General features: G+C 42.0%; 1 protein-coding gene across 2 annotated transcripts; it reads left to right on the top strand.

Moving 5' to 3' along the window:
- The first annotated feature begins 3,379 nt into the window (after nucleotides 1-3,379).
- Nucleotides 3,380-27,957, top strand: PODN (podocan). Of its 2 annotated transcripts, none has more exons than XM_021529589.2 (11): nucleotides 3,380-3,649; nucleotides 7,155-7,399; nucleotides 8,958-9,051; nucleotides 10,615-10,679; nucleotides 14,750-14,859; nucleotides 17,068-17,224; nucleotides 18,676-18,791; nucleotides 20,623-21,280; nucleotides 23,546-23,694; nucleotides 25,296-25,497; nucleotides 26,535-27,957. In XM_021529589.2, exons 2-10 carry the CDS (start codon nucleotides 7,160-7,162, stop codon nucleotides 25,462-25,464), a joined length of 1,758 nt encoding a protein of 585 aa, XP_021385264.1. In that variant the 5' UTR covers nucleotides 3,380-3,649; nucleotides 7,155-7,159; the 3' UTR covers nucleotides 25,465-25,497; nucleotides 26,535-27,957. The 2 variants fall into 2 exon arrangements, with proteins under 2 accessions (XP_021385264.1, XP_021385257.1); XM_021529582.1 differs by lacking the exon at nucleotides 3,380-3,649 and adding an exon at nucleotides 4,364-4,632.

Genomic DNA, 27,957 nt, shown 5'->3' with positions numbered 1-27,957 from the left:
TTTGAATAAATAAATGTTAGAGTGGATACAAATAATACACCTTCACGAGGAAAAGCTCTGTGGTACAAAGCAGTTTTTGACATGAAGTTCTGTTACTCATTTTTTGCATAACTCAAAGCATTACCTAAGTCTCTACCATTTTAGAAATCTTGCTACAAAGGTTTTCTTTCTCACTCCCTAATGCTCTGTTGACCAAGCAGCATTAAGTTCCACTCCTCCAGCTAAAATCCCCTGTAGCTTTAGATCAGCCTTTTTTGTGAAGTTTATGTTATTGCAGTTGTGTTATGTTAACTGGATTCCTTGGGGACAGAATTAGAAAGGAAGCTGGAGGTACCAAAATGTGGCCAGTCACAACATAGCAGTGCTTCAGCTTTGGTTTCAAAGGCCTTGTGTAAAGGAAAAAAACAAATTGTAGTCTTCTAGGCAGAGGGTTTTGTGTTCTGAGCCTTCCAGCTCATGTGAGGGGCAATCTCAGCTTTAGACATTAAAATGCTTGGGAGGGTTGTTCTTCCTTCATGGACTCTGGTGAGCACCCCTTGCCAACTCTTGGTTTGGGTTTTTTTCCCAGCTATAAGTGTGACAGACAGAGGTATTGTCAGGTTGGCAGGTATATCTTTATTTTATTTTCCAAAATACATGTAATTTTTGCATATTGGAATGTTCACTATAATGAAAAAAGCAAGAGAAGCCTGACATGATTTGTCACAGCTGGAGCCACTGAGATGACACCTGACTCAACAGATCTGGCTTGCAAGAAGTTGAGTGAATGCTGTGGTTTTGAGGCACAGATTTTAATTTTAAACTTTTACTTGAGTTTTGTCTTTTCAGCTCTGCTACTTTGCCTAATAAGAAATAGGTTCAGTGTAGAATAATACACTTTTGAAAATGTATGTGTGGGACACAGTCTGGCAGGTGGCATTGTGGAGGCTCTGCCTTTGCACAGCACATCCTGGTACAGTGTGGGATCCCTCTGGAAAGCAGCAGAGTCGGGAGACTGTGAACATCTGAGCACAGTTTGTGGCAGGTGGGTTAAAGAGCTGGACTTTTGGGCAATAGATCATTTCAGGATGCAGGAGGATGGGATAAAGGGCCTTGACTACATCTTCCTCTTAGGATAGAAAAAACCTGCAGATAGTCACAAGGCTGGTTTTGTCCATTTCCCATATGTCCAATTCATCTGAGGTCAGATTCAACTCTTACCTCCTTGGAACAGGAAATCCATCGCTTCCTGCTCTGCAGAGCACCGAGAGCACTGCCTGTCAGCTCTCGTTAGGCAGAAAAGGGTAAGAATGCAATTAGCCTGGTGGATAAAAGGCAGGGAAAACTCTCTTAACTATGAAAAATCAACACTTGAGGAAGCAAACCACATGTGGAGAACAAATGCTGGAAAAAGCCCCAACTGTTTGGAACAAATGCCTTTATTACTTAAATAAACAGCAGCATAATTTGTTGGAGTGACAATGTGAGCTGTTCTGTACCCTGTATCTCTAAGAAGAATTTGTTGCTAACTTGAAAGCAGATGGCTTTGTATGGCCCTGGGTGGGAAATGTTAGTTTCTGGGAAATGTTAGTTATATGCTGTGATACAGGAACAGAAACATCCTAATAATGCTGCAGCAGGCTAAAAGGAACATGGATAGTATAAAATATGCTGTGTCTGTATCCCATATTTCAGGTAGATTAAAAACAATCATGGATTTTAAATTTTTTTTTAAACAGTACATGTCCTCTGGGAGAACAGACATCTCAGAGTTCATTTGGATCAGGACACAGATGCTAATAGGCTCATGGTTAGGCACTGTTGTGAATTCTTAGGTTTGAAAAATACTTCCTGTTTTGGAGACAAAGCCCCCTTTTATTCCTTGTGTTTTGGTTATTCATTTTTTGAAGCAAATTGACTGGAAGTTACTTAGAAGAATTTTAATGATTTTCTTTCTCTCCTTTCATATAAAGGCACAATACCAGCATATAGCAGTGAGCACTTCAGGAATGTCAGTATCTCTGTAGAGTCTTAAATAAATAAAGGTGAGAGTAAAGAATATTTTGTTACCTCTTAAGATACAACTAAAACCTCCAGAATGCCTGGTGGCTCACTCCAGGCAGATCACAAGTGAGCTGATGCCTGGAGAACCACTGTTCTTGGAACTCGTGCTTTAGTACATCTGCTCATACCTTTTGTTCTGTGCCATGTTGCTGTCTGATTAGTGTGTCTGTTATCTGAGTTTACTACATCACAACTAAATTGAGCCTGTTCAAGGTCAATGATAGTAGAGCTGCAGGTCTCACATGGAATATACTGCATAGTGCAGCTTGGCCCTGGACAATGCTAAAGTCTGCAAGAGTTTGAGAGCTCAAGGTTGCCAAGCCTGTCCTTGACCAGCACAGGGGCTTTTTACTGCTGGGCAGTGCAGAAGGTTGTGTCCTGCACAGGGTGCTCTGTGCCAGGCCCATGGCAAAGCACTGTTGTGGCACACAGTCTGTCACAGCTGCCCCAGCAGCTGTTTGCCCAAGGACCTGGTTCTCTGCCATCTGTGTGATCTAAAGAAATAATCATATCAAGGTTTAAACTGAGTCTTCAGGTTCAGTTTTTAAACTTGGAAATGTTTTTCTTCACGCAGGCTGCAGCCACTACTCAGGCCTGGCAGCAGGGACCATGCAAGAGCACAAAGACTCGAGTTTGACTGGAAATGTCTCCCTCAGCTCATTCTGTGCTGTGAGTGCTGCAGTGGAAATTCTTTATGCTGAAAGCTCCAGAAAGCTGCAGTGAGCAAAACCAGTGGCTGCTGAAAGCAGCCATGTACCATGGAAGGGCATAACCTTTGGCTTAGAGGTGTGTCAGAACAGTTTTAGACAGATTTGACTTCAACTCTGGTTTTCCTGAGAATTTGTGTGGATGATGGAAGTGCAGCACTGGGCCTGGAGAAGGGAGATAGTGAGTTTGGGGTATGTTGATGTAGGAGAGTAAGATGTGGAAGAAGTGAAAACTTGGAGAAAAAAAAGGCTGTACAAGTAATTTGTTGCACAGTGCGAAGGTGTGTTACCTTTGCAGTAGGATATCTGGTGTCCGACTCTTGTGTGCCTCTGTTTCCTCACTAAAAGAGGCACAATGTCCCTCTTTTTATAATGCTCTGTACTTCCTCTAGATGCTACCTGACAACAAATCACTATACTTCTACAGCAAAAACACAGCTAAAAATGCACTTTTGGGGAAGGGTGAATGCTGGTCACTTCCTCTCCCTTGTGGGCTGCTCTGGCATCCATAGTGAGTGAGGTAATCCCCCTACTCCTCCTCCCTGAAAAAAATGTGCACATTTTGTTTTATGGACTCAGGGTATTGTAATACAGAAAGGGTAGCAGGCAAATGTGTCGTGGATATCTGAGTCACTAGAAAAAACAGCCAGCTTTGTTTTGTTTTTATTTTGGTTTCAGTAAAAACACACTTCCCACTCTTAACTTTTCAAACTTCCACGTGGCACACAGGGGGATCAGTTCCAGTTGATATAAGCCTGGATGAAGAGAGGGAGGAAATAACTTAATTGCTTTAGACTTTAGTTCAGCTGGAGTGGAGAGAAAAGAATCAGTGTCTCTTCTTTGGAATTCAGCAAGAAGGTCGTGTTGTTGGTGAGGACAGATCTGCAGGTTTTGTGGAGGTACTGTATAGAGCACTGTGGGGCACTCACAAAACAGGTGGCTTTATATTTAATAATAGTAACTGCTGTCAGGGAAAAAAAGCTGTGTTGCTTTCTTGGGAGTATTGCTGCACTTGGAGCATACTGTTATTGACTGTGTGTTGCAGTTCTTTCACCAAGAATGGGGAAATAAGAAATGTGAGGCTTCTGGGCTGAGTGTGTGTGTGTGTATGTGGTGGAAGGTTCTGATATTAATGCTATAATTCAAGGTATAGAAGATAAAGAAGCTATTGAGTGGATGGTGCAAATTTGGATACTTTCAGAGCAAATTTGGATACTTTACCTGTAAGACATTTGTAGTTTCAGCGTATTGATCCCTGGTCCCCGAAGATCTGTTGATGTATTGAAAAGGAGAGAGTTAAAGGGGAAGAAGATAAAATGCAGGAAAACTGCTGATCTATCTGTTCCTAGCTAATTTGAACCAGACACCCAGAGAATGGGAGGACATTCCCACCTGGAATTCAGATTTGGGTTGAATGCAGCTGAACTCAAAGATGTAGTAACGGTGCAGCAGCAGTGCCCTGCAGTGAAATGCAGAAGCACACACACTGTCTCTGCCTCTCTTCTGCCAATTCCTGCATGCTGGCTTTTGGCTTCACTCACAGATCTTGCAAACTGTGTTGACAAAAGTAATGGGAGATTGTTTATTTCCCAAGCCTTTATATTCAGGCCATAGCTGCTTCCTCTTTCCTACTCACATTTTCCTATATGGTGACTTTGGAAAATTCCTCTCCGATTTCACTGGGAAGTGCAGGAAGCTCTCACTGGTAGAGGGTTGACTGTTACTCTCTCCAGTTTTGCTGCTCACATCTGGAAAGGATCTGGCTTGGAAAGGGGAGAATCACTCTGAGCTCAGTGCATGTTACTGACATGGCATGAGCTGAGAGAGCCTGTGGGGGCAAGAGAAATGTTCTTCTCCATTCATCTCGTTTCTGACAGCAAAGGTGAGTTTTTCTATTTTTTTAAAGCTGGCTTGTCAGACAACCTGCAGCAGCAGCCTGCCTTTCAGCTGCAGCTTTTAGCAAGGATACTCACTGTAACAAATTCAGTTAACCTGTTGATTTTGAAGGAAAATCCTCTTCTTCAGTGGATGTTTTTCCATCTGTGTGTATCCTGTGAGAATGTGTGTGGGGAATAATAGAGATGAGATATTTTTAAGTGATTCTGTTGTTTATTGGGGGCACTGTAATCACTGAGAAGCATTCAGGAACTCCTGAAACTTCAGTTTACCTCTTGAGACTGTGCCTTTTGTAGCACTCAGGTGCTGTGAGGCACCAGAATGCAGGTATCAGTTGTGTCTGGACTCAGAAAGATGCAGCCACAGAAACCTCTGAGCTGGTTTCAGTGTCACTTCAGTTTTTGGGTGGCAGGACCTGCTCCAAAGCCCACCTACAGCAAGGGAAGGGGATTGACTCTTTCTAGTGGGTTTTGAGCTACTCCTTTAGAAGCTTTCTAACAAGGCTTTGAATCAGGCCCATGGGGACAAATTGAAGTGGAGTGAGTTACTTCAGCCTTTCTGTGAACTAAAATAAAATCACCATCATGCCTGGTTTTACTGCCTGTACTCCAGATGTACACAGATGTTCCTCTATCCAAAGTGTCTTCCCGTGCTAGAGCAGCATTCCCTCCAAAGGCAATGTAGCAGACACTTGCATATCAACAAGGGGGTGAGATTGCCTCAAAATCTTAGTGTGCAATAGATAGAATATTCCACGTTAATTTTCTAACATCTTTTCAGCAACAGATGTGGGAAAGCCAGCATGTTGCAAATCTAGAAAGCCCAAGACCAACCACGATGTAACTGTGCTATGGGAACAGTATTGACACTGTTACAGCAGAGCTGATTGAGACCTGTATATGTAAGGTTTTCTGTCTATAGTTTCTTTGGCAATTATCTATAAGGGTGAACTGTTATATAGGAAAAATACTTTCTTAGAGATCTGAAATACTTTCTGAGATTATTTTCTTTAAGATTTCTGAAATATTTTCTGATATTAAGTCACCAAATACTAAGGATTTTACTAATCTACTGTTGGCATACTCATATGGCCAATTTTGGTCTCAGTGTTAATATCTGCCATACAAGGAAAATTCTGTAAAAGAGATGAATTTAATTATATTCAGCTAATAGAAATATGGAAGCTGTAAAATAGTGGAATGGGGGAAAGAGGGATCAAGCACACAATGATAAATGCTTAAAATCTTCCACCCACCATGTTTGTAGCAAATGCAGGACTAAAGCAAAACCAGTGTCGATGTTTTGGGATGCTCTGCCCTGTAGTCCCACTTGCTCCCATTTCTTCAAGTACAAGTCAGTGTTTAAAAAAATTTCTTAAGACTTTCATGGCTGTGACTGAGAGCAGGATGTCTCCAATGCTTCCCAAGCACCCAAGCTCTCTGTGAGAGCTCCTGGTGCAAAGCTGCAAAAACTTGTGAATGGATGTAAGTGGAGACACACAATTCTGGCAGTTGTCAGTCTGGCTCTGTGAGGTTCTTGTTTCTAATGCAAAGAAGGAATCGGGGTTAGCAGAGGTGAAGGGAGTATTTATTTGATAAGGTCATGAATCCATCGTGCCTTTTCACCTTAAAAGATCAGCCTAAGTATTTCTCATTGCTGTCAAATCCTTCTGTGAAAAATAACTGAGAGGATAAATGACAAGCCATAACCAGCCCTGACTGCAAACCTTTATATATGAAATCTGAGAAGGGCAGCAAGTGGGACCGAGGAGGCTGGGTTAGGGCCAGCTGGCTGCTCCAGTATACTCAACTTCTGTTTGGATTATTTTAACCTGCTGCCAGAAAGATAAAAGCTGAACATTAGCCAAGTGTCTTAGGTTCAGATCAGCACTGTCCAAAATCCATAGGAAGCCCGTTCTGTTTTGGGTAGCTGCAAGGTTTTGTTATTGTTCGATGCACACATGGCAGCCCCTCTGAGAGTCACTACTGACCATCCTCTATGTTTAAATAACGAGAATTTCTTCCTATGCAAAACTGTGAGGAACAGTACGACAGACAACCACATTGAACTAACATTGCATAACCTTTTCCCCTACATCTGCGGGATCATCTGGCGTTTCTCAGTATGAAAAAGGCAATAAATATCTCGGGGAGTCGGGGCCGGGTTGGGCAGCGCAGTCCCCAGAGCGCCCCGGGGGAGCGGGAAGGCGGCGGCGGGGCTCGGCCGGGCCGGGGCCGCGGGGCTCGGCGGGGCTCGGCCGGGCCGGGCCGGGGCTCGGCGGGGCTCGGCCGGGCCGGGGCCGCGGGGCTCGGCGGGGCTCGGCGGGGCTCGGCCGGGCCGGGCCGGGGCTCGGCCGGGCCGGGCCGGGGCTCGGCGGGGCTCGGCCGGGCCGGGGCCGCGGGGCTCGGCGGGGCTCGGCCGGGCCGGGCCGGGGCTCGGCGGGGCTCGGCGGGGCTCGGCCGGGCCGGGGCGGCGCTGCCCCGCGGCGCTGACCCGCTGTCCCCGCAGGGGCGATGCCCGCCGGCGGCCGGGCGCTGCTGGCGCTGCTGGGGCTCCCGGCGCTGCTGGCCCTGGGCTGCGCCGCCGACAGCGACTTCGCCGAGGGCGGCCCGGAGCGGCGGCGGCCCGGGCCCGGCCCCGCCTGCCCCCGCGACTGCGGCTGCACCCAGGAGGGCGTCGTGGACTGCGGCGGCATCGACCTCAAGGAGTTCCCGCTGCTGCTGCCCGAGCTGACCAACCACCTCTCGCTGCAGGTAAGGCGCGATCCATCGCCCCCTCCCCGTGCCCTCATTCCCCCCTGAGCCCCGGCTCCTTCCCTCAGCCCTCCTCGGCTCCCGGCGGCAGCAGCAGGTGCAGCGGGTCCGGTTATCGGCATCCTCTCCCCTCACGTCCAGGGAGGGGAAAAAGAGCTCCACATGCTCTCACAGCTCCACGAAAAGAATTTTTGTCCAAACGAACAATTTCTTGTTTCTCCTTTGGCCTACCCAAATTTCTGGTGGAGCCCTTCCATTCTGAGGTGTCTTTGAGGAAGATGGGCTAAATGACAGAGAATTCTTTGGGCAGCACGGTGTGTTAGTTCAGACACAGTGAGCCCGTCCAGCGGCAGGGCCAGCTCATGTCCCGCACTGTCCCACCGCTCCCTGAGGCACATGGACTCGGCAAGGAGCAGGTTGGCATGGCCAGTGCCACCCATCACCCCGAGTGCCACCCCGAGCCCAGCCTGGTGCTGGGCTGCTTGTGGCCGGGAAACTGCGCTCATGCCTACAGCAAATGGCCCTGTTGCAGGCACCTCATGTCTTGTCATGAAAAGGTCATATAAGGTGTGAGATTCCAGTTTCAGGAAGAAGAATCAGGATGTCCTAGACTGTCAGCAGGTTTCTGTGCTCTGCTCTTAGCTATTTGATCCCTGTGACCAGCATTTGGGCAGGTTTCCTTTCCCTGCCAGTGCTCCGACACCTGAAGAGCCAGAGCATGGCAGCCCTGTGGCAGTGCCTCCTCAGAGCAGTGGCAGTGGTTGAGGTTTTCAGTGCCTGGTTCTTCACCAACTGCTTTTGGTTTATTGCTCCCATCTTTCAATTATGTCCAGTAGATGAAATAGAGATTTTGTTTAGAGCTTTTCAGTTAGAAAAACTGTAATGTAAGATGGCACCTTCCTCAGCAGATCTGTCCCAGGCATGTGTTAGTCATGGCTCCTGCCTCTGCTAGCAAAATAAAAGAAACTTTCTGCAGCTGCATCTGTCACTTTCTGTGCACTGGCCTGGCTTCCACGACAGTAGGTCCTTGACTGGTCCCCTGGATGCTAAAGCTAGAACCACTCATTAATGGTCAGAATGTTAGTCAGCATGTTAATGAAAATCTGATGGCAGTCACCCCTGACAGAACAACCAGTGCAAGCGAGCCTGGTTTGACGCTCCCTTCCCTTGACCAGTGGCTTTTAAAACAACCCATGGATAACAGAAGCTATAAGCTTGGAAATCCACCATGCCAACCTGTAACAAATGCTTGGCTGCAGCTACAAGGTTTGGCTGTGGCAGATGGACTGTGGGCCTTGCCAGGCATAATCACACTCTTTGTGTGCTACTGGTGCCTAAGCTGGATATTCCTGGAGATGAGCAGAAGTCAGGCTTTCAAATGCTCCTGGGTTTGGATGTTTTGGGTTTGAGATCTGAGTCTGGCTAATTGTGAGAGAAGTCTTGACAAGGATTTTACATGGTGGGTTCACTTCCAGATTTTACTGAAGTTCAGAATCTGGGTTTACTGGGATCCTTTTTGGATTACTTTGTTGATGATTAATACTCTCCATTTTCTTAGAATAACCAAATAGAAGAAATATTTCCAGAAGAGCTTGCTCGTCTTTATAGACTGGAAACTCTCAATTTGCAAAACAACAGGCTGACTTCAAAAGGTGAGCCACGGGGTGGACAGAGCCTGTGCTTCCAGAGCACCAGTTTATGCAATAAGGCCAGTGACAGCTGATAAGGAAAGCCAGGGTGATAGATTGCTTGGTTGAAGTGGTTTGCTGTGAGCCTTGCTTCTCTGGCCATCACACAGAGCATGGAGACACTTTATCATCCGAAACACAATACTCAGTGTGGAGGAATGCAGCCCTGCTGAAGCAGTGGAGGAGACCTGGCAGCAGCTCGTGTACTGTGGCGTGAGATCTCCTCATCCAGGAAACTCCCTCTGGTCCCACAAGCACTTCCATGCAATGCACTTGAGAACCAGAGACGTCCACATGCTGAATGATTTCCTCCTGAATGACCTTGTTTAGTTCAGTCTAGTCAGTCAGGGCAGTTTGGTCCAGTTTTGTCCTTGTCAAATTTGGTATGAATTTATATGCATACTGCAAATAAGGACAAACTATTTTGATTTTTCTAGGTAGGTTTTGCTTGCTCAGTCTTATGCTTACTAGAGAATCTTAACAAGGGGTTAGTGAGGAAAGCAAAAGAAACAGAGGAATTGGAGTAAACAGTAAGAGAGGAGAATATGGGATACAAAAGATGAAATTATTAATTTATGTGTCACTTAGATGATCTGAAAACTCTTTTTACTGAAATGACAGAGAACAAAATTTATTGAGAATGTGGGCATATTAGACATGGGCCCGAAGGTACAGCAATCTTACATAGCACAGGAAAAGCTGTGCTTAATATATGCAGCCTTTGACATTATTACCTTTGACATTGTTACCTTCATGTTTTCTTTCACCAGCTTCAGTGCAGCCCTGAGTTTCCAACGTGTTTGGACATGGAAAATAGCTTTACCTTTGATGCATGGTTATCTTAGTGCCAGGTGAAAGTGTCACTTGCAGGCAGCAATTGTGCTTGTGTGATCAGCTGGATGTGGAGTGACTCAGCTGAAATAATTACTGGAGCTAATAATTATTAGGGGAGGATAAGCCCTGAGTTGGACCAGCTCTCTGAGCTGGTTACTGCTTGTATACCTGAATTGTGGAGGAGCAGAGCAAGAGAAGGGCTGTGACATGCAGGTACCAGGGTTATTTTGGCAATATAGTCATACATCAGGTTGATCTGATCACTAAGCAACCTCAGATTACATTCTTGCAAGAAAAAAAATTTGCAGAATCTTATGCAAATGGCAGGAGAAGGTTCTCAGATAGTGTGGTTGCTGCAAGCACTCACAATCAGCCATAGAGCAAATCTGCACAGCTCTGTACCTGACGCCTGCCCAGTGGCCTTGCCCACAAGCCTTGTGTGATCAGGATTTTAAATAGTCCTCCATTGCTCCTAACAAGTGTGTATTGTTTGATTTGTTTTGTGGGTTTGTTTTTTCTTTTTCCAATTAAGAAAAAGACAATCAATAGGTCTGAATCAGATTGTTTCAGTGGCTATGAAAAGTGTTTCAATCTCACATGGAAGATACTGAGAGGGAAATCTGCCCTTTGGTATTTTCACTTGGAAAGGCAGTAAGGTGCTGATGTCAATGATTAGTTATCCCTGTTTTTAAGGGTTGCCAGAGGAAGCATTTGAACATCTGGAGAACCTGAATTACCTGTATCTGGCAAACAATAAGGTAAGAGGCTCTGAAGCCTTTCAGAGCTCTTTTCTAATTGGGTTCTGAAAATTAAATGAGCAAATTTTCAGTTATTTTAAAATGTATATACTACATAAGCAAAACTGTGCTAAAGTGATATTCTAATGCAGGTTCATCTAAGGTCAAAACAGTATGTGATGTTTAGAGGCTACACATGCAGGTGTATTTTGAGCAGCCTTTTGAGTTTCCCTTGTGTATGGAGGTACAGAAAGCCCCTGCATGCATAAATTACCACTGTCTTCAGTAGGCTTTGGATCAGCTGTATGCAGATTTGGTTCCTGCCTGTGTGTGGGGTAATATGTGAAATGCTGCCTTATCAGATGAGGCTGGTTAAAAAATTTGTGAGTAAACACATCTTACTGCCTATGTTTGAACCATGAAGATCTGTGAAAAGCTATCCAGTTTTCCCTGACTCCCATTTTTATTAGGTTGGATATGGGGAGGATACCCCCACGAAGTGAAACTGTGCCACTCATTAATTTATTCTTTTAGCTGCAATAGTAGGAGCTGAATTTCTTCTTTTGATGGAGAAGATCCCAGCTGCTTTCCTATTGTGACCCAGATTGGATGTATTGACAGAAGCACATCTTTCTGCCAAAGCTAGGAAATGAAATAGCTTCTCATATACCACTGCATCTGGGTGGTTCTTGTTATGGCTTCCTTTATCCCCAGTGGTTGTCCACAAATATTTGCTACAGAAGAAATTAGGATCCACAGAAAATATAAGTTAAAACATCAGGCAGACCTTCTTTGTCTACAAAAATCCTGCCCTTCCATCCCACCCTCTCTCTCTCTGCATGCTGTATATATATTTTATTATCCTCTTAAAATCTGGGACCATTTGATGTTCTGATTAAATACATGTGGCCACATTCAGGTTTCAGTCAGGCCAAGACACATCCAGAATCACTCTATACATTTCTGTATGGAGTGATTGAGAATAGAACCCATTCCTTAGTACAGTAACATTGTGTTCTTTTCTCTCTTTCAAGCACCATTTCCATGTAACAATCTTGGCAGTTTATAACTCCTAAAAAGGAACAAGCCAGACTGTGACTAATATTCCAGAACCTAGCACTCTGATTTTCCCTGTGTAACAAAACAAAGTGTTTGGTTTTTCTGGCTTTACTGCAGAGAGAAAAGAATCCCAAAAGAAATTGCAAACATCAGCGAATGTCACAAGTAGTTATAGTGAGAAGTTGTGGACCCACAGAAATAACACATTTCTTTATAAATCACAAGCCAGGACAAACCAGATTGACTTCAGACTGCATCTCCTTTGCAGCAGGAAACACTGTGGATCAAGTTACTGTGGTGTCTGGAGGAGAGCAGGGATTTGCTGGTAGTTTGCTTCTTGTTTTATGGATTATCTTAATGCTGCTTTATCTTCCATTGTGATCCCATCAGATGTAGCTAAATCATCTTTCATTGAACTGGCACAGTTGGTCAGAGAAAAGAAGTGTAAGAGACTAAAAGCCTTCTGTGGTCTGTGAGTAACAAGTACTTTGAGTAAAGAGTGGCTGCAGTAGTTTCCAATTTTCCTTCCCACTCTCATGTTTTTTATCTCTCAAATAGAGAGCACAGTAAACCTTGCTAATGAGAGAAATTGTTCCACTAAATGATAAACCAGATCCTGGGCTGTCATTGTTGACTGTAAGCAGGTGATTTTGGTGATAGAAGTTTTACATTTCCCCATATCCTTAAAGTGATATGGGATTCACCTCAATCCAGCACTTCTGTTTTGAATCAAAGCTTCATCCAAGCAAGAAAAATCCAAGCAATTCAAATCTGGTAATGACTTTTGTATGAGCCTTCTGAATTCATTAGTTAACAGTGGAGAAACACTCTGCCATATGGAAGGGAAGGTGCAGCAGGAAAGTTGAAAGAAAATTGCAGTAGGAGAAATGGCTGATTGCTTTTTGTTAGGCAATAAATTAAACAAAATTATTCAAGTCAACTTTATTTTTGCTAACACTTAAAACAATCCAACATGAATCCTTCAAGAAGGTAATCGGTGAAAATCAGTCTCATGACCAAGTGCTGAAATGCCAAAGCAAAATCCTGAGCAAGTGAAAACTCTTTTTGGATTAAACTTCTCTTTCCTCTTTCTTGTGGATCTGATGTCTCTCATTTCACATGTCTGAGCCATGCCCTTTGCTTTGTACAAACGTTATGACCTAATTGACTGGAGAAAAGCTTTAATACATCACAGTGTATGAAAGATTAAGTCTTGTTTCCTGTGTCTGAATTGTCAGTGTTACATCATGGCAGAGACTTATTTCTTTCTAAGGCACTGTCAGACCTTCTCAGTCAGAGATGAGTGCTTTTATCCATCTCCCTGAAATCACATCTCCCAGATCAGGAGGTGAGAGATTACCACAAAAGCCAAGAGCAACTGTAGGAATATGCAGAATGGCTCATTCCAGTGCTCACAAACCATATGGAAATGCTGATAGGAGTGTGATTTGTGGGAAAAATCTTTTTGTGTGTTTGTGACCATTTAATATTTAAGACAGGCTAAGGATAAGGAGGATAACGAGGTTTTGGGACAGCTGAAAATTAAAACCGGTAAATAATGTATTCATTCTTTAAAAAAAAGAGACTGTTTTATGAGTCCAGTAAATTGGAAGTTCATGGATGGAGTTCATCAATGCACTCCTGACATACCAGCAGAGAGGGGTGTAGACACTCTTTAGATAAATACATAGTTTAAGGCTTGGTTAGGCAGTTCTCCAATAAAGTGTCTCTTCTTTCACACAGTGTTCATATCTTAAATATTTTTGGTTTTACACTATTATTCATAACCCATTGCAGTTTTATTGAAAAAATATTGTTTCTCATTATGTGAATCTTGCTGTGCTTTGTAGGTTGAAAGAACCAGGTTCTGTTTCACACAACAGAGCTGTGAGGAAGATTACAGATTCCATGAACTTCAGGCTGTAAGGCAGATCCCTTCCACTGCCCCACTTTCCCATCCTGACCTCAAATAATGCAGTATCTCCCTTTGGAGTGCACATAAAACAGAGTGGTCTCATTGGTATGCAGTGAACACCTGTAACCAGGGTGGCTTCACCTGCTGACTGCAATTCAGTGTCTTCTCTACTCAAGGATTATCTGTTACAGCATTGTGTTAAAAATTTTGTTTCTCAAGGGCTTTATCTTGATGCATAAAGCTTCTGGGTTTATGCTTGCCAGAAAACTGTCCTCCATCCAGCCTGGATTGTAACCTGTATTCTTGATTTGTAGGTGAATGACTTTGTTATTAACAGCCAGTCAGTGATCCGTGCTATTGTATTACCGGGATGCTCTCTAAAACTGAGCTTTTTTTGATAATTGATTTTCACTCCACCAATTTGTTCACATACAGGCATTTCTAGGGTTAGCTTTTAAAATCACTGATAAAAACAGCAACAAGAGCAACACATTCAATCCTATATCTGTTGTCAGCTATAAAGTTTTGAGGACAGGGCCTTTCTGTACTTCCTGATTTATCACTTGTTTATTGAACAAAGTATCACTGTACCCTTTGCTTTGAAGTGCCATTCAATATTCCATCATTTGACTCAGAAGTGTCCTTTTTCTTTGGGAACCTGAATCCCCCCTGCAGAGATCATCATAAATGGCTGCAGTGGAGCAGACGTGTGAAGTGACACCTCCCCTCCACAATACACTTTCCTAAGAGAATAAGCAGTAGGTCACTGTGAGGGAAGTTGGAGTTTTTTTGGCACAGCAGACTGAGGAATTAGGAACAATAATAAGCAAAGTGTTTGCTCTGTGAATAACAATTTCTTTATTTCTTCCATCAAAAAGAGACAGGACCCTTCCAACCAAAACAAACATTTTCATATCTTAGAGCAAAAGTCTGTCTCCTTCCTGGAGAGATTAGTGAGTGAGGACAATTTGTTTTTGTTCATGAAATCTACATTCAGTTTAATTTATCTTTGCCTGTTTAGGGAAGATAAATTTGAGAGTGTTTTGCTGCTGCTCTAATACTTGGTTAAAACATTTGCTACATGTCATTGGAACTCCCCTGTATATTTCTTTTACAGCTAACAGTGGCTCCAAAATTCCTACCAAATACCTTGATCAGTGCAGATTTTGCAGCCAATTATCTCACTAAGATATATGGGCTCACATTTGGACAGAAACCAAACTTGAGGTAAGGGACTGGGAAGTAAAACAATATTAGTGTTCTGCCACTGCTTGGATGCAGTTGGTGGGTGATAAGAAAATATCTGGCTAAACTATATTTTTGCTTGCTTGTGTTTTTGGAAAGAAACTGTTTGTTATTCTCAGCATGAAAGATCAAACAAACACATTCCAAGGGCTTTTTCTAGCTGCCAGACACTTCTGCAAATATCACATGAATTTGTCCCCATTTTATTTGTGTATTTGAATTGAAAAGAACAATTAAGTTTCTCAAAATGGGGATTAGCTGTTTCAAAATTTCTAGTTTTATTATAGTCTGTTCATTTTTAAAAGTAAAATCAGGTGGACAGTACAGTACTCAGTTCTGTTCAAGGTAAGCACTTGAGCACCTTCAGAAGGGGTTCATACTCCAGATCTGCTGCCAAAGGTCTCTGCTAGGTTCAAGCTGTGATTTTCTCATCTGGATTGACAGCAGCACATCCATGTCAAACTCAGAGGCACCCAGACTACCTCCTGTGAGGTGTGAGTTTGCTGAAGGGGTTTTGAATAATCTGCAGCATCCACACACTGCACCATCCAGATCCTGCAAAGACATCCCAAACTGTTGGGAGCAATTCATGCAGCCAGGTGTGGAAGCAGTTAATTACAGCTGAGCCCCTGCAGCCCAGCCTTGTGATGAACTGAAGAACTCTCCATTCCCACTGAATTCATTGAAGGCTGGAGCTGCTCTGCACTTCCTGGGCCTTTAGTCTCTCAGGCTCTTGGAAGCTGAAAGGGCTGAGTCACTCACAGATTTCTGGCAATATCTCATGATGAAAGAAGCTAGATTTATACGTTTTCTTCCTTAATCTGTGCTGGAGATGCTGCTGTGTTTTGATGCCATATTAAATTTATTTACTCTTCTGAAGTGATTTTCACACTCTTCTATACAAACATGAATTTTAATCAGAATAAGAGCTAATTGATTTCCAAGGTTACTCATATAAAATCCCAGCACAGTTGTGTCAGTTGTTTTTTTTGCCCCCAGCAGAGTTCATGATCTCAGACTGATTATTTGAAGAGTAAGTTTTTCAGAAAGGCAAATATTTGTGAGTTAAAAGTACAGCTGACCATGCAGGGTAAACAATACTTCCAGTGTAGCTCTGAACTCCCTGGAGTGTGTGATCACACAATTGTATTTCCATACTGAGCCTTTCCTTCCTTCCAGAAGGATGTTGCCAAGTTCTCTGCTACTGGTAGAGAATCCAAGAACAAGTTTAAAAAGCTCAATTTGACACTTTTGCAGCTTTAACCTCTCTCTACAAATTTAGCTGTCTGCTGCATCTGGGGGTAAACACAGGAAAGGGAAGAGGTAATCAAAGTCACTAAAAGCCTATAATTTATTTCTTTAAAGAGAAGTAAAATGAATTAATTTAGCAGTTGAGCCAGTGAAAAGGAGGAATAATTTCATAGAGGTATATTGCTTTGTACAGAATTGAAACCTGTGTAAGGATGAATCAATTTCTGAAAATCTGTTTGGAGAAACTATTTGGTATTAAAGGTTCAAAGTAAGAAGGGCAAAGGAAAAGTAAGAAACTCTATCTCTCGATCCCAATGGCTCATTAAAAACCAAAGCATAGAAAAAGAGAAAAGTCTGACAGAATGAGTAAATCTGTTGTCTTTCTGTCAGTATCCTATTCTGAGTTCTAAGAGTAGGAAACTGTTTCCTGGGGTGTTTCCAGCCTTCATGGGAGCAGAAAGAATGGAGGGTTTAGAGATGGTTCTTTCTTACGACACCTCCAGGCTGATTTTGTAAGCCAAGCAGTCCAGACTCAGTTCCAAATAGAAGTTAAAATTGGGGCAATATCTGTTAAAAAGGGATGAATTCTAACCCTCTGAGTGAGGTTCCCCACACTGGCATTCTCTTTTTCTAAGTACTGCACAGTCCCAGACTTGCACTCAGTTTCTTGTAAAGAAGTTAAGGCCACTTGTGAAATTTGTATTCATGTGCGAGTTTGGATTTTGAATAGAACTAACTTTCAGAGAGTATTGGAGCTGACCATTTGGTTTTGCCTCTGTATCACTTGCTAAATTAAAAGGCACATTTTAAAAAAATCTAATTATCTCAAGGAAATAAGAAAATATTGAAATTAAGTTTTAAATTAAAGCTTTCTCTCAGTAAACAAAAACTCCAGATCTCCCTATCTTTTGAACTTCATCTTTTGCTTCCTTCCAACAGATCTGTGTATCTTCATAACAACAAACTTTCAGATGCTGGATTACCTGATAATATGTTCAATGGCTCTAATAATGTGGAGATACTCATCATGTCCAGCAATTTCTTGAAGTATGTTCCAAAGAATCTCCCTCCAGCACTATATAAATTACACTTACAGGTAATGACAACAACATTTTGTAATCCTTTAGGATTGTGACAAAGTACTGTGTTGTGTGGGTTTCACACCACACAACCAAGACATCCCAGTGCACCTGAAAACATCTCCAGGTCCACTTTAAGCCTTGCCTGCTGTATTCTCAACAGTCACTGTCCCCATCTCCTTCCTTTTCTGTCCATAAGCAATAGTGTGTTTTTGTAAATCATCAGAACGCTCACAGGGGGCAGAAATGGCTTTCTGTGTTTGCAGCATCAAACACAGAAATTGTATTGGAAATCCCTGTGTGGTTGAATTGTTGGTCCCCTCCCTGCAAAAAACAATATTAATACAATATTAGAACAGGAAGTGCATCATTCCATGGCCATGTCTCCATGACCTCCCAGTTAAGTTTGCCACGAATGCCACTTGTCCTGGCAGCTGCTTACCCACTCTGTCCTGGCTTTGCTCACTGACTCATTTCACACAGACCACTGCTTCCCAGCATCAGTGGCTGCTGCTTGCTACTGAACTGGCAATTCAGTTTGGATCAGGCATTCTCTATTACTCCAACTCCTCCAGCAAGAGTGCAATAGCAGAGTTGTGCTGTTAACTACTCTCCAGCATTTTTAATTCCATGTCATCTGATTCTGATAAAAACACTTCATCATGTCTGAGCTGGAGATCTGAGCCCTAGCAATGGGAGAGCCACAGCAGTGGGGAGTCCTGGGTCCACTTGCTCTGAGTGTTGACAGCTCCTTGGACGTGCAGAGACTGGAGTCTGTTATCAGCCTTGGACTGAGGCAGCTCTGTGCTGCCTCCCAGCACTCTTTTCCCTTGTAGGTCCACCAGAATTCCTGTTAAAGTCTTCTAGAGAACAGGATTCTCCAGCTTGAAGAAAAGTAAACACACCCAGTCCAATCCTTTAAATTGCTAGAATTTTTCTTCAAAGTATGAATTTATATGTTCCCTGCATTTTTTTGACACTTACAGATAATCATTATCTCCCAAAAGGGTCTCACACTGTGAGGATTACACTTTGAACTTGCTCCTTCCCTGCTGTCCCTAGCTGTGTTAAGGACAGAGGAGATGAGCAGAGAAATGAGTGTTTTATTTGCAAGTGCACCATCTGTCAGTAGTAACATTTACCTTGATATTTTGACTGGGAAAAACCAGTACAATGAGAAATGAGAGGCAGCCAAAATTGGACCAAAAATATCTGACAGGTGTACTTTAGATGTGATTTTTTTCTTTTACTATTTATTGAAACACTCAGCCAAATTTGTCTGTGTTGGTATCTACTTTATGTTAGTTAACAAATGATTCTGGTCCAGTCTGTCCATCACATTATAAAGCCCCCTAAATATTTCATGTCTAGCCCTTCTGAAGTTTAATTGCCCATGCTAGTTGAACAGAACCCAAATGTTGTGTTGATTCATGTCAAATACTGTGCTTTGTGCTTTTGGTGACTCTAGAGCAACAAGCTGGAGAAGATTCCCAAAGGAGCCTTCAGCGAGCTTGCCGGTCTGCGGGAGCTGTATTTGCAGAATAACTACTTGTCAAATGAGGGAATGGACAATGAAACTTTCTGGTGAGACTGAGATGTGCACTTAATACCTCTCTGTCTGTCTGCCCTCTCTGGGACAGTCATGCATCTACTGAACAAAGGACACAGTAGAAAGTAATTAAAAGCTGGATGATGTTATACATTTCACTGCTGAGATGCAGATGCTGCCATTCAAGAGCAAAGGTCTGGGTGAGTGGTTGCAGAATTGTTTCATACAAAAGGCAGAACACTGAACATTAGACTGCACCACTCCCTGCCTGCCACAGACCCAGTCACACCAGGTACTAAGTCCCTTCTGGGAACAGCCACCTAGAACAACATTGAAAGCTACTCTTTGTTCTTCCAAAACAGTCAAAAGTGAGGTTACCTGGGACTTTCCAGTTTCTAGGGCACTTTGCTGGGCATTAAAGACAGACCTTCATCTTCACTGGAGCTACTTTCTGTGAAGGTGGCTTGAAGGCAGCCACAGACACACAGCTGTGCATTCCCCTGGCCCAGCTGTACCACAGTGCAGGTGGTTGCTGGAGCAGGCAGGGATGCAGTGGTGCTGCTCAAGAGCCAGATGGCTGCAAAAGCTTTCCTACCAACTGGTGCATCAGAAATAGCCTATAGCTGTCCTAGATTTAGCCTGGGACTTAGCATTTCAAAATTTAACATTTTTTTCTCTGCTTACACTGAATGCTGTCTTTGTTCTACCTGAAAATCCAGACCACACAATTGATCCTGCCCATAATTTAGTTCTGTAAACCCTCCTGATCTCCAGACACAAAAATGTACCAAACTGTGTGCTTTCCTTTTCCATTTTCCGTTCCCAGAAACCTCCCTTAGTAGTTTACTATATCTGTGTTGAGTCCACCTCCAGGTCATGCTGGACATATAATTTCTGTTAAGATATTCCCATCCTGGGGAAACCTTACAAATGGCAGCAGTGAAGCATTTTACCTAAAGATTATATTTGTTCATTCAGAGCATGCTTGGATAGCTGGAACAGCAGTGTAGTAAACAGTAAGTAATGTCTGTAACACATTATTTTTCCTGTTTCCTGAAAACTTTCTGGTCATCTGCAATGGGTTATATTGCCTCAAGTAGATTAAAACTCTAATTTGAACTGAGAAACTGACTTGAAATTCAAGGGAATACAGGGTTCCTCAGTCCTGGCCGTGGAACAACCATTGATCCACATCCAGTTGGTATAAGTGGCTGGTCTGAGGATTTAATTTAGCTTCAACTGAGACCGTGGAATCCAGATTCAGTAGCTTACACAAAGCAGCTCTAGCCCTGACTCACTTCCATAATACTGAAGGGTCACGAGAAGTTCACTACCTTAGCCTAGGACACTAAGTTAGCATTTCTGCTTCTCATAAAAGTAACATTTCATCATCTAGAAAGCAAACCTGCCTTTCACTTTCAGCAAATACTTCAAGAGAGATGGAAATTACTCACGCTCAGGCTTTGTTTATGTGAAACTGAGAGCTAAACTGTGCTGGTGGTGCTCCCATGGCATTTTCCTTGTGGTATTTGTTTACTGAAATTGCTCATATGTTTCTAACTGGGACTGCAAGACTGACCACAGGCCTCAGGTCAGTGGCCGTTTGGGTGTCTGTGGACTCTGGCATGTTCTCTTGCTAGTGTGGCGGGGGAGCAGTGGCAGTGCCGAGTCCTAATCCCTAATGGCAATATGGGAGCTCCCTGTTTTGGTGTCCACATAACTCATATCACAGGCAGAAAAGGGCAGACAGTAGTGGGAGCTGTGCTGAGTAAAAAGGCTCTAAAGCAAAGATTGTGAAATCTTTGAGCAAGTTGGTTATTGTTTCACCTTGAAGAATCAAAGTATTTTCTTTCCTGCTTTCCCAAGGAAATTGTCTAGTCTTGAATATCTGGATTTGTCCAGCAATAACCTCTCACAAATCCCAAGTGGTTTACCTCGAAACATCGTCCTCCTGCACCTGGAGAAGAATGCAATTAAGGTGATTGACAGAGATGTCTTGACCCAAATTAAGAACCTGGAGTACCTTCTGCTCCACAATAACAAATTAAAAGCTCGAGGTATTCACCCCTTAGCCTTCCAGGGCTTAAAGAAGCTGCACACTGTCCATCTGTACAACAACATGCTGGAAAGGATCCCCAGCGGGCTGCCCCGGCGAGTGAAGACACTGATGATCCTTCATAACCAGATCTCAGAGATTAACAGGAATGACTTTGCTACCACTTACTTCCTTGAAGAGCTGAACCTGAGCTACAACAAGCTCACAAGTCCCCAGATCCATCGGGAGGCCTTCCGTAAACTGCGGCAACTGAAGTCTCTGGATCTTTCTGGAAACAATCTCCACATGGTGCCTTTTGGCTTTCCAAAGAACTTGCAGGTTCTGAAGCTGAAGGAGAATGAGATAAGCATCATCCCAAAAGGGACTTTGTCTGGGATGACAAAGCTGAGGGAACTGTATTTGAGCAACAATAAACTGAAAGTAAATTCAATTTATTCAAGAGCATGGAGAGAACTCAGCAGTCTTCAGGTAGAAACACTACCTTCTTTAATTGTTTTAGTGATGCTGATATCCTCATCTGTCTGCCTAAATCAAATTATGTAGCACCAATACTAAATGTAGTTGATCCACGTGTTTTGGGGTTGCATTTTAAGTGCTACACACTCTGTTTCTAGAGTAGAAATTATGTGCTGTTGTGCCAGAGATGGGTACCTTCCATTCCTGGCCAGTCCAGCTTTGTTTTTGAATCCTGACAGTGTCCTATATTTTCAGAAAAAAACATCAATAAATGTTGTCATTAAAACTGAAATTAGGCCTTTCAAATAGTTCGTCTCCCAAAAGATTTAAAATCAGCTCTGAATAGAGACAGCAGGAGGAAGGAATGCATAAACAAAAACACTCTTAATTCTCAAAGCCCCCACATCAGCTTAGAGTCAGACAAGACAAGCTGTAGGATTTAGCAGCTCAGCTGGCTAAGGCACCTGGGGAGCAGCTTGGAGTCTGGATTCAATCAGCACTCTTCTCATTTGCTTAATTGTTGGAGAAAGTTAAACACAAACCATAAGGCAGGCAGGAACAATCACATTTGTGCTGAGCAAAATGACCTTTCAGAATTGTTACGCTGGCTGAAGGATTTGTCTGCATTTCCTTTTAGGCAACGGCTCCTTTCCTGCAGTGAAAGGTATTGCCTGTGTCACACAGCAGCCACGGAGGGGCATATGGTCAGGTCACTGCACAGGCAAAGTGTGCACATCTCACAGCAGATCAGGGATAAGGACATGCAGCATATGTCACACTGGCCCCCAGTGTGTTTTCAGACAATCCTGATGTTAATCTATAGGAATGTTTTCCTTTCTGTTGTGTCTGGGAATAACCAATAGCTTATTTCTCAGTTAATGTCAATCAGCAATGCAGCAACAGTGTCTGCAGAGCTGTTTGCATCAGCTGCAGATTTGGTCCCTGGCTTTAATAATACCTTTTGCATTTGTTTGGTGCTTCATTGATAAGTGTGTGAGCAAATATATTTAACATGCAAAGCAGTCTGGAAGGAAGATGCTGTTGAAAATTACAGATGGCTGGGATTGTTTTTCTGCAGTACAGTAATAAAATGTAGGCTGTTTTATTTTCAAACAAAAATGGGTCATGAGCCCGTTTGGGCAGCTAGAGTTGCTGGTTGGAATGACAAGCTTTCCTTCTCAAAGGTCCTGATTCACAATTATGTGGAACTTTTGTTCTATTCTCCCTCCCCTGCAGTCGGTGTAATGCCAGAGGCCATTGGCCATCCCCACAGCAAACCCCACTGCCATTAAACAGGGTTCTGATAATAGCACAGACTTAAAGTTCTGCTGGACTAATGGGGCATTTATGGCTGTTGCTTTTCTTTGGAACAGCATTACTTCTAGTTGGTTGTTTCCAGCTGAATCCTTTTTATGATTAAGTGCTTAACTGTGCAGGTGGTTTCTGAGTTGTTGCAGTGGAGTGAATTTGCCAAATAACCATCCATAAAGATCCTGTTTATGCATATACTTAGTAAATGCTTAAGTCCACACTGTTTCCATGGAAATCACTGGAGACTGCAACTGCAAAGCAAGACCTTTGCATAATGGACTTGGCAGTTCTGGGTTAACAGTTGGAGTCAATGATCTTATAGCTTTTTTCCAACCTAAACAATTCAATGGTTCTATGATAATTGTTTTCCAGACTAGCATTATGTGAGGAATAAAAACACTGGAATGAGGACAATTGTTTGCAGAAGTGTGGCTTTGAGTAGTGGGTAAATAGTGTCAGATTGGTGCTATGAAAATACTACAATACAGGATAAAACATTTATATTGATCCATTATCTTGCATAAAATTAACCTGAGAAACAACCATGACCTTTAGTCCTGCTGTCTTCATACATTCTCCAGATTAGAATATTTCCAGATGGTTTTATGTGTAACTGTACCTATCACCATCCTTAGCCAGTGAAGTTTTTGCAGTAGCAGATGCCAAGGAATTCTCCTGCATATCTGAAACCCAGCCTGTTTTAAATTTACTTAAACAGACATGGGCTAATGCCTGGGGACAGAGATAAAGAAATGGTGGAACTCTGAAACAAACCAGCATGACATATCATGTGAAATCAGGATGCTCAATAGGAGTGTAAGAGACTAGAATTGTCTTGGCCACACTTACCTTGCTGCAAATTAGAGGTAGATTAAATGAGTTTATTCTATAATAAATATAACTTCAAAATTAATTCTCTTTCTGGTGTGTTTCTAATATTTAAATATTGTTGTCTCTTCCTTGCAGTCACTAGACATGGCTGGCAACCAACTGACATCTATCCCATTAGGCCTGCCAGAATCTCTGGAATATCTCTATCTCCAGAACAACAAGATCACAACGGTTTCAGAGAATGCTTTTGAATCCACACCAAATATAAAGGGGATTTACCTCAGGTAAGGTCAAACTTCCACTTCAACACATTTCTTCTCCTTTATTGTTGCTTACTTTTTAGAAAGTACTTAAAATCCTTGTTTTCTGAACAAGCATATTTGGCTTATACTAATATGTGACAAATCTCTATTTATCTACTCAGAAACTACATGGATATACATAATAAGCTCTTTTTAGAAAGCTTGTATTTTCTATGCTTATTAGAATGGATTGGGCATGCCAGTAATTCTGGGCAATTAATGTTTTACATGATGTCATATTCCAATATTCAGCTGTGAGCCAAAAGTTTACAGTCCCCTTGTAGAAGTGCAGCTTTGTCTGTGCCAGTTTGCCATGGGTTTTGACAAAATCCCCCTCCAGTGAGGTGTGTGTGACTAATCTTGGAGTTGTGTGCATTCCCTTGATAGCTTTGTCAGAAACAAGTGACAAGGTGCAACTGTGGCAGTTACAGAACCCAGTTTAGGGGCTTTGCTGGGTTTTTTCCCACTCTTGTCAGTTGGATGAGGACTTAGTTTTTGTAGATGTTAGATACTGACATTTTTTTGCATGTAATTTAAACTCACAGTAATAACTGATTGAAGCAGAGATTTATAGCACAGGGAGTCTTTCTCTGTAATACAGTCCGTTTTAATCTGATGGAATATTATTGAAAATATTAATTAGAAGTAATTTATGGATCCCTACAGAATATGGGATTAATCTGATCCAATGCTGTGTTCAAAAAGCCTAGGCTGCAGAAGACTAAATATGGTCTTATTTTGACTATATGCAGCTAAACTGCCCTGTAGTTCTGAACAGTTCTGGAGCATACCTTTATGGATGAATGATTCCATACCAAGCAAATAAAATTACAAAGTCTGGTGTAAATTAGAGCAGTCTGTCTATTCAGCTGCTCACATTTATGAGATTTTAGTGAATGTTTGGATGTGAACCAGAAACCACATGCCACATTCTATATTTCTATATAAAGAAAAAAGGAATTTGCAAAACAGTTTTGCTAACATATTCAGGAGGCAACTCCACCCAAGCTCAGTCGTATTTTTAATGGGAGGCCATTAATCACTGCAGTTCTGTGAAACAGTAATATACATAGGGAATATTACACAGAATACAATTTTAAGCATGTTCAGGAGTAGCAGACCAGCATATGTGACAGGTTCTTAAACTGCAGATTAGTTTATTTGTATTCCTGGAAATGCAAACAACAGTTGAAAAATGATTGCTTTATGTTTAAAGGGTTACTTTGGTTTGAGTTTAGTAGGTGAAGAATTAAACTGTCAAGGAATGACACAGAATTTTATGAAAAATCAGTTATACTTAAAAATATGGGCTGTGAAGCAGATGCTCTTCCTCTCTGGGAAGGAGAAAAGAGAATAGCAAGAGAAAGAATTTGTGGGGGAGGAATTCCAATATTATGATTTTTTTTCTTCCCCCATCCAGAGGAGTCAGCACTTCTAGAGTGCTGTTGTGAGTCAGTGTAAACTTAGAATAACTTGGGTCAATGCAGAATAGCTGCAGAATGGTTTCCTCTTAGTCCCCTAATTTCTGTGTTGTATATAAAAATGGGTTTATTTTAAAAGGGGTGCCTTTTTGTTTGTTTCAGATTTAATAAGATTGCAGTTGGAGCACTGAAAGAAAGTACCTTCCAAAACCTGAAGCACTTACAGGTACTGGATATTGAAGGGAACCTTGAATTCAGCAACAGTTCAAAGAATAAGGATGACTCAGAAGAGGAAATGGAAGATGAGGAAGAGGAAGAAGAACTGAGATAAAATGTGAACTCACACAATTCCATCACATGGGAGGTAACAACTGTAGTTGAGTTAAATTAAGGCCCCAGTTTTCAGACTCTTGTGTAAATAATTCTAATTTACACACATGATTGAAGCATTACAAGTAAGTATCTTAACTTAAAGACTTCCATTAAAGCATGACTGGGAATCACAAATCAAAAAGGGTTGAAAATACAATATTTTGTAAAATGAAACAGTATATATCTGTTTTATCAGACTGCTTAATGGACTGTTCTTATTGGCTTCTGTTTATAGACACAGCAGACACAGTTGGTAAGGATGCAAGTCCTTCTTCACTAATTCTGATAACAAAAAATTCAAAGGTATTTCATATACTTTTAAGCAATTACTTCAAAAGGAAAACAAAGAACAAACTATGAGGCTTGCTGATGGAGAAGACATGAGGTGAAAATAGATGACACATTAAGATTAGACCCATTGGTGTCTGTTAAATGTGTCATTAGATTACAAACTCTGTCTCAAGCAGTATTTAAATCACTGACCACTCGGAGGAGAAAAATAATGTTATAGTTAGTGTATTTCTCATGGAAAGAGTAGCATCTCTGCCTGAATCTCTCTTCAACTGTGGAAAAAAAGATACAGGGACAAAGATATTTGAAGAATAGCCATTCTTTTCATAAGAATAGTGATCTATTTACTGCATCTCTTAAGCATCTTGTGTTCAAAGATGATGAGGTTAAGGATTGCTCTTTGCTTCTGGATACCTAAGAGTGGGGAAAACATAGTTTTGTCCCTAATCAACATTTTGTCACTGAGAATGACACAAGGAATTGCTAGGAATAGTGCTAATAAGCTTAAAAGATGATGGGGCTTGAAAAGGGCAGAAGGTACTTGGGAAGTCAAACATTAGCTCTTCTGGCTGAGTTATATTAAAAAGAAATAATTTATTTCTACAGATTTAGAGTAGATTCAAAATCAGTGCCTCTCTGGTTTAGTTTTGGGGCACGTGTGACATGTCAACAGGTACTGTGTCTTATTCTGAATTCTGTATTCTATCATGTAACTTATTTTATTTTTCTGTTTTGCAGGAAAACATTTGGAAAAATACATATATGTCTGTGTGTATACATCTATATAGATATGCAGAGAGCACTTAGCAAAACGTGCAATGAATTATGCAGAAACTGTCGTGGCACTGGGCCAGGCTCATGGAAGAGAGTGTGTTTCAGTGCCTTATTCAGGGAGAGACCCTGAATGCCTTTCCAAAGCTTCCAAATCATCTTATACAAGACCCAGGATCATAAGGGATTGCTCTGGAACTCACAAAAGCTGGCTTTTGTTTCTTCTGTTTCTCTTCCCTCACTGTTTCCATCTGTAATAACAATATGGGGACTGTTTTGAACACAGGCCTTCAAATGCCATTTTTGTCACTGCATTTTAAGTGAACCATGTTTATGCCTCTTTTCTTTTCCTCCACTCAAAATAAGCTGTTCTTGGCCAGGGCAGATGAGTATTTGCAGAATATGTGCAGAGCAGTGTATGAGGCATTTTGGTCATCAAGCAGCAATGATAATTCTGGATGCAATTATTTCTCTGTTACAACAATGTGTATATTTGGATGAGAAAAACAAAATAAGGCTGGATCCCGTAATATTTTATTCTACTGCCAAAACATGCAGTATATTCCTGTTTTAGAAAGGTTTTAAGATAAAACAATTGCTCTTGGGAATATATATATAAATACATATATAAAATGTCTGCCTTCCAGAGCTTTGGTAAAATTTCTGTCTTGCTGTTGTTTGCCCATGGGGCAGCTGGGTGAATGACTCTGAAGGTGTGATCAGAGGATGGAGTGACAGGATGAAGTTTAATATATGTGGTAGAATTTTCCACAGTGTATCTCATTCACACTGAGAGGCAGGAGTGAGAGTAATGGTGTAGAAGAGATTTGTGAGTGTGGGTTGTTTTAGGAGAAAACCATTAAGTATCAAAAGAAATTAGTTCAAGTCTGGAGACAGTGCATGCTGTCATACTCCCTTAAAGCCTCCCTTATTTTATGATGTTGAGTGCTCTCAGCTCCTGTTGGAATCGTAGAAAATAAAGAAACCAAGGAAAAGAAGACCTACAGAGGTACAAGTTTCTCAGTTGATTATAATGTCCTTCATCTTAGGCAGCTAATCTGCTTGACTAAATTGTCTTTTCTTTTGAGGATTTCTGATTGAGCACATGTTGTTTTGCATACTGCATTCCACCATTGACTTGGAAACACAGTTGGCTTAATTTTTTAGCAGCTGTTTTCCTGCTGGAGATCCAGTTCCACTCTCTCCCTTTGGTTTCCCATGACAGTAATTTCAAGCTGTTGTTCCCTACCTTAGACAATTCAACACACTCATTAATCATAGAAGGAAAGATTGCTTCCTGTAAAAGTAAAAGCTGGCCTCAGAAATTGCAAAACCCCACATTTTTGAATATCAGCTATACAGCTGAGCAATAAAATATCCTTTCAACTGA

Source organism: Lonchura striata, chromosome 9 (genome assembly GCF_046129695.1).
Source record: "Lonchura striata isolate bLonStr1 chromosome 9, bLonStr1.mat, whole genome shotgun sequence".
NCBI lineage: Eukaryota > Metazoa > Chordata > Aves > Passeriformes > Estrildidae > Lonchura > Lonchura striata.
The sequence above is the reverse complement of the archived record's forward strand: the minus strand, read 5'-3'. Positions and strand labels throughout refer to the sequence as shown.

Bases quoted from the DNA above. Each gene is read 5' to 3' on its own strand.
- PODN (XM_021529582.1), top strand. From the start codon at position 4,548: ATGTTACTGACATGGCATGAGCTGAGAGAGCCTGTGGGGGCAAGAGAA. The intron at 4,633-7,154 runs GTGAGTTTTTCT...CTGTCCCCGCAG, and splicing joins TCTCGTTTCTGACAGCAAAG to GGGCGATGCCCGCCGGCGGC. The intron at 21,281-23,545 runs GTAGAAACACTA...TCTTCCTTGCAG, and splicing joins GAGAACTCAGCAGTCTTCAG to TCACTAGACATGGCTGGCAA.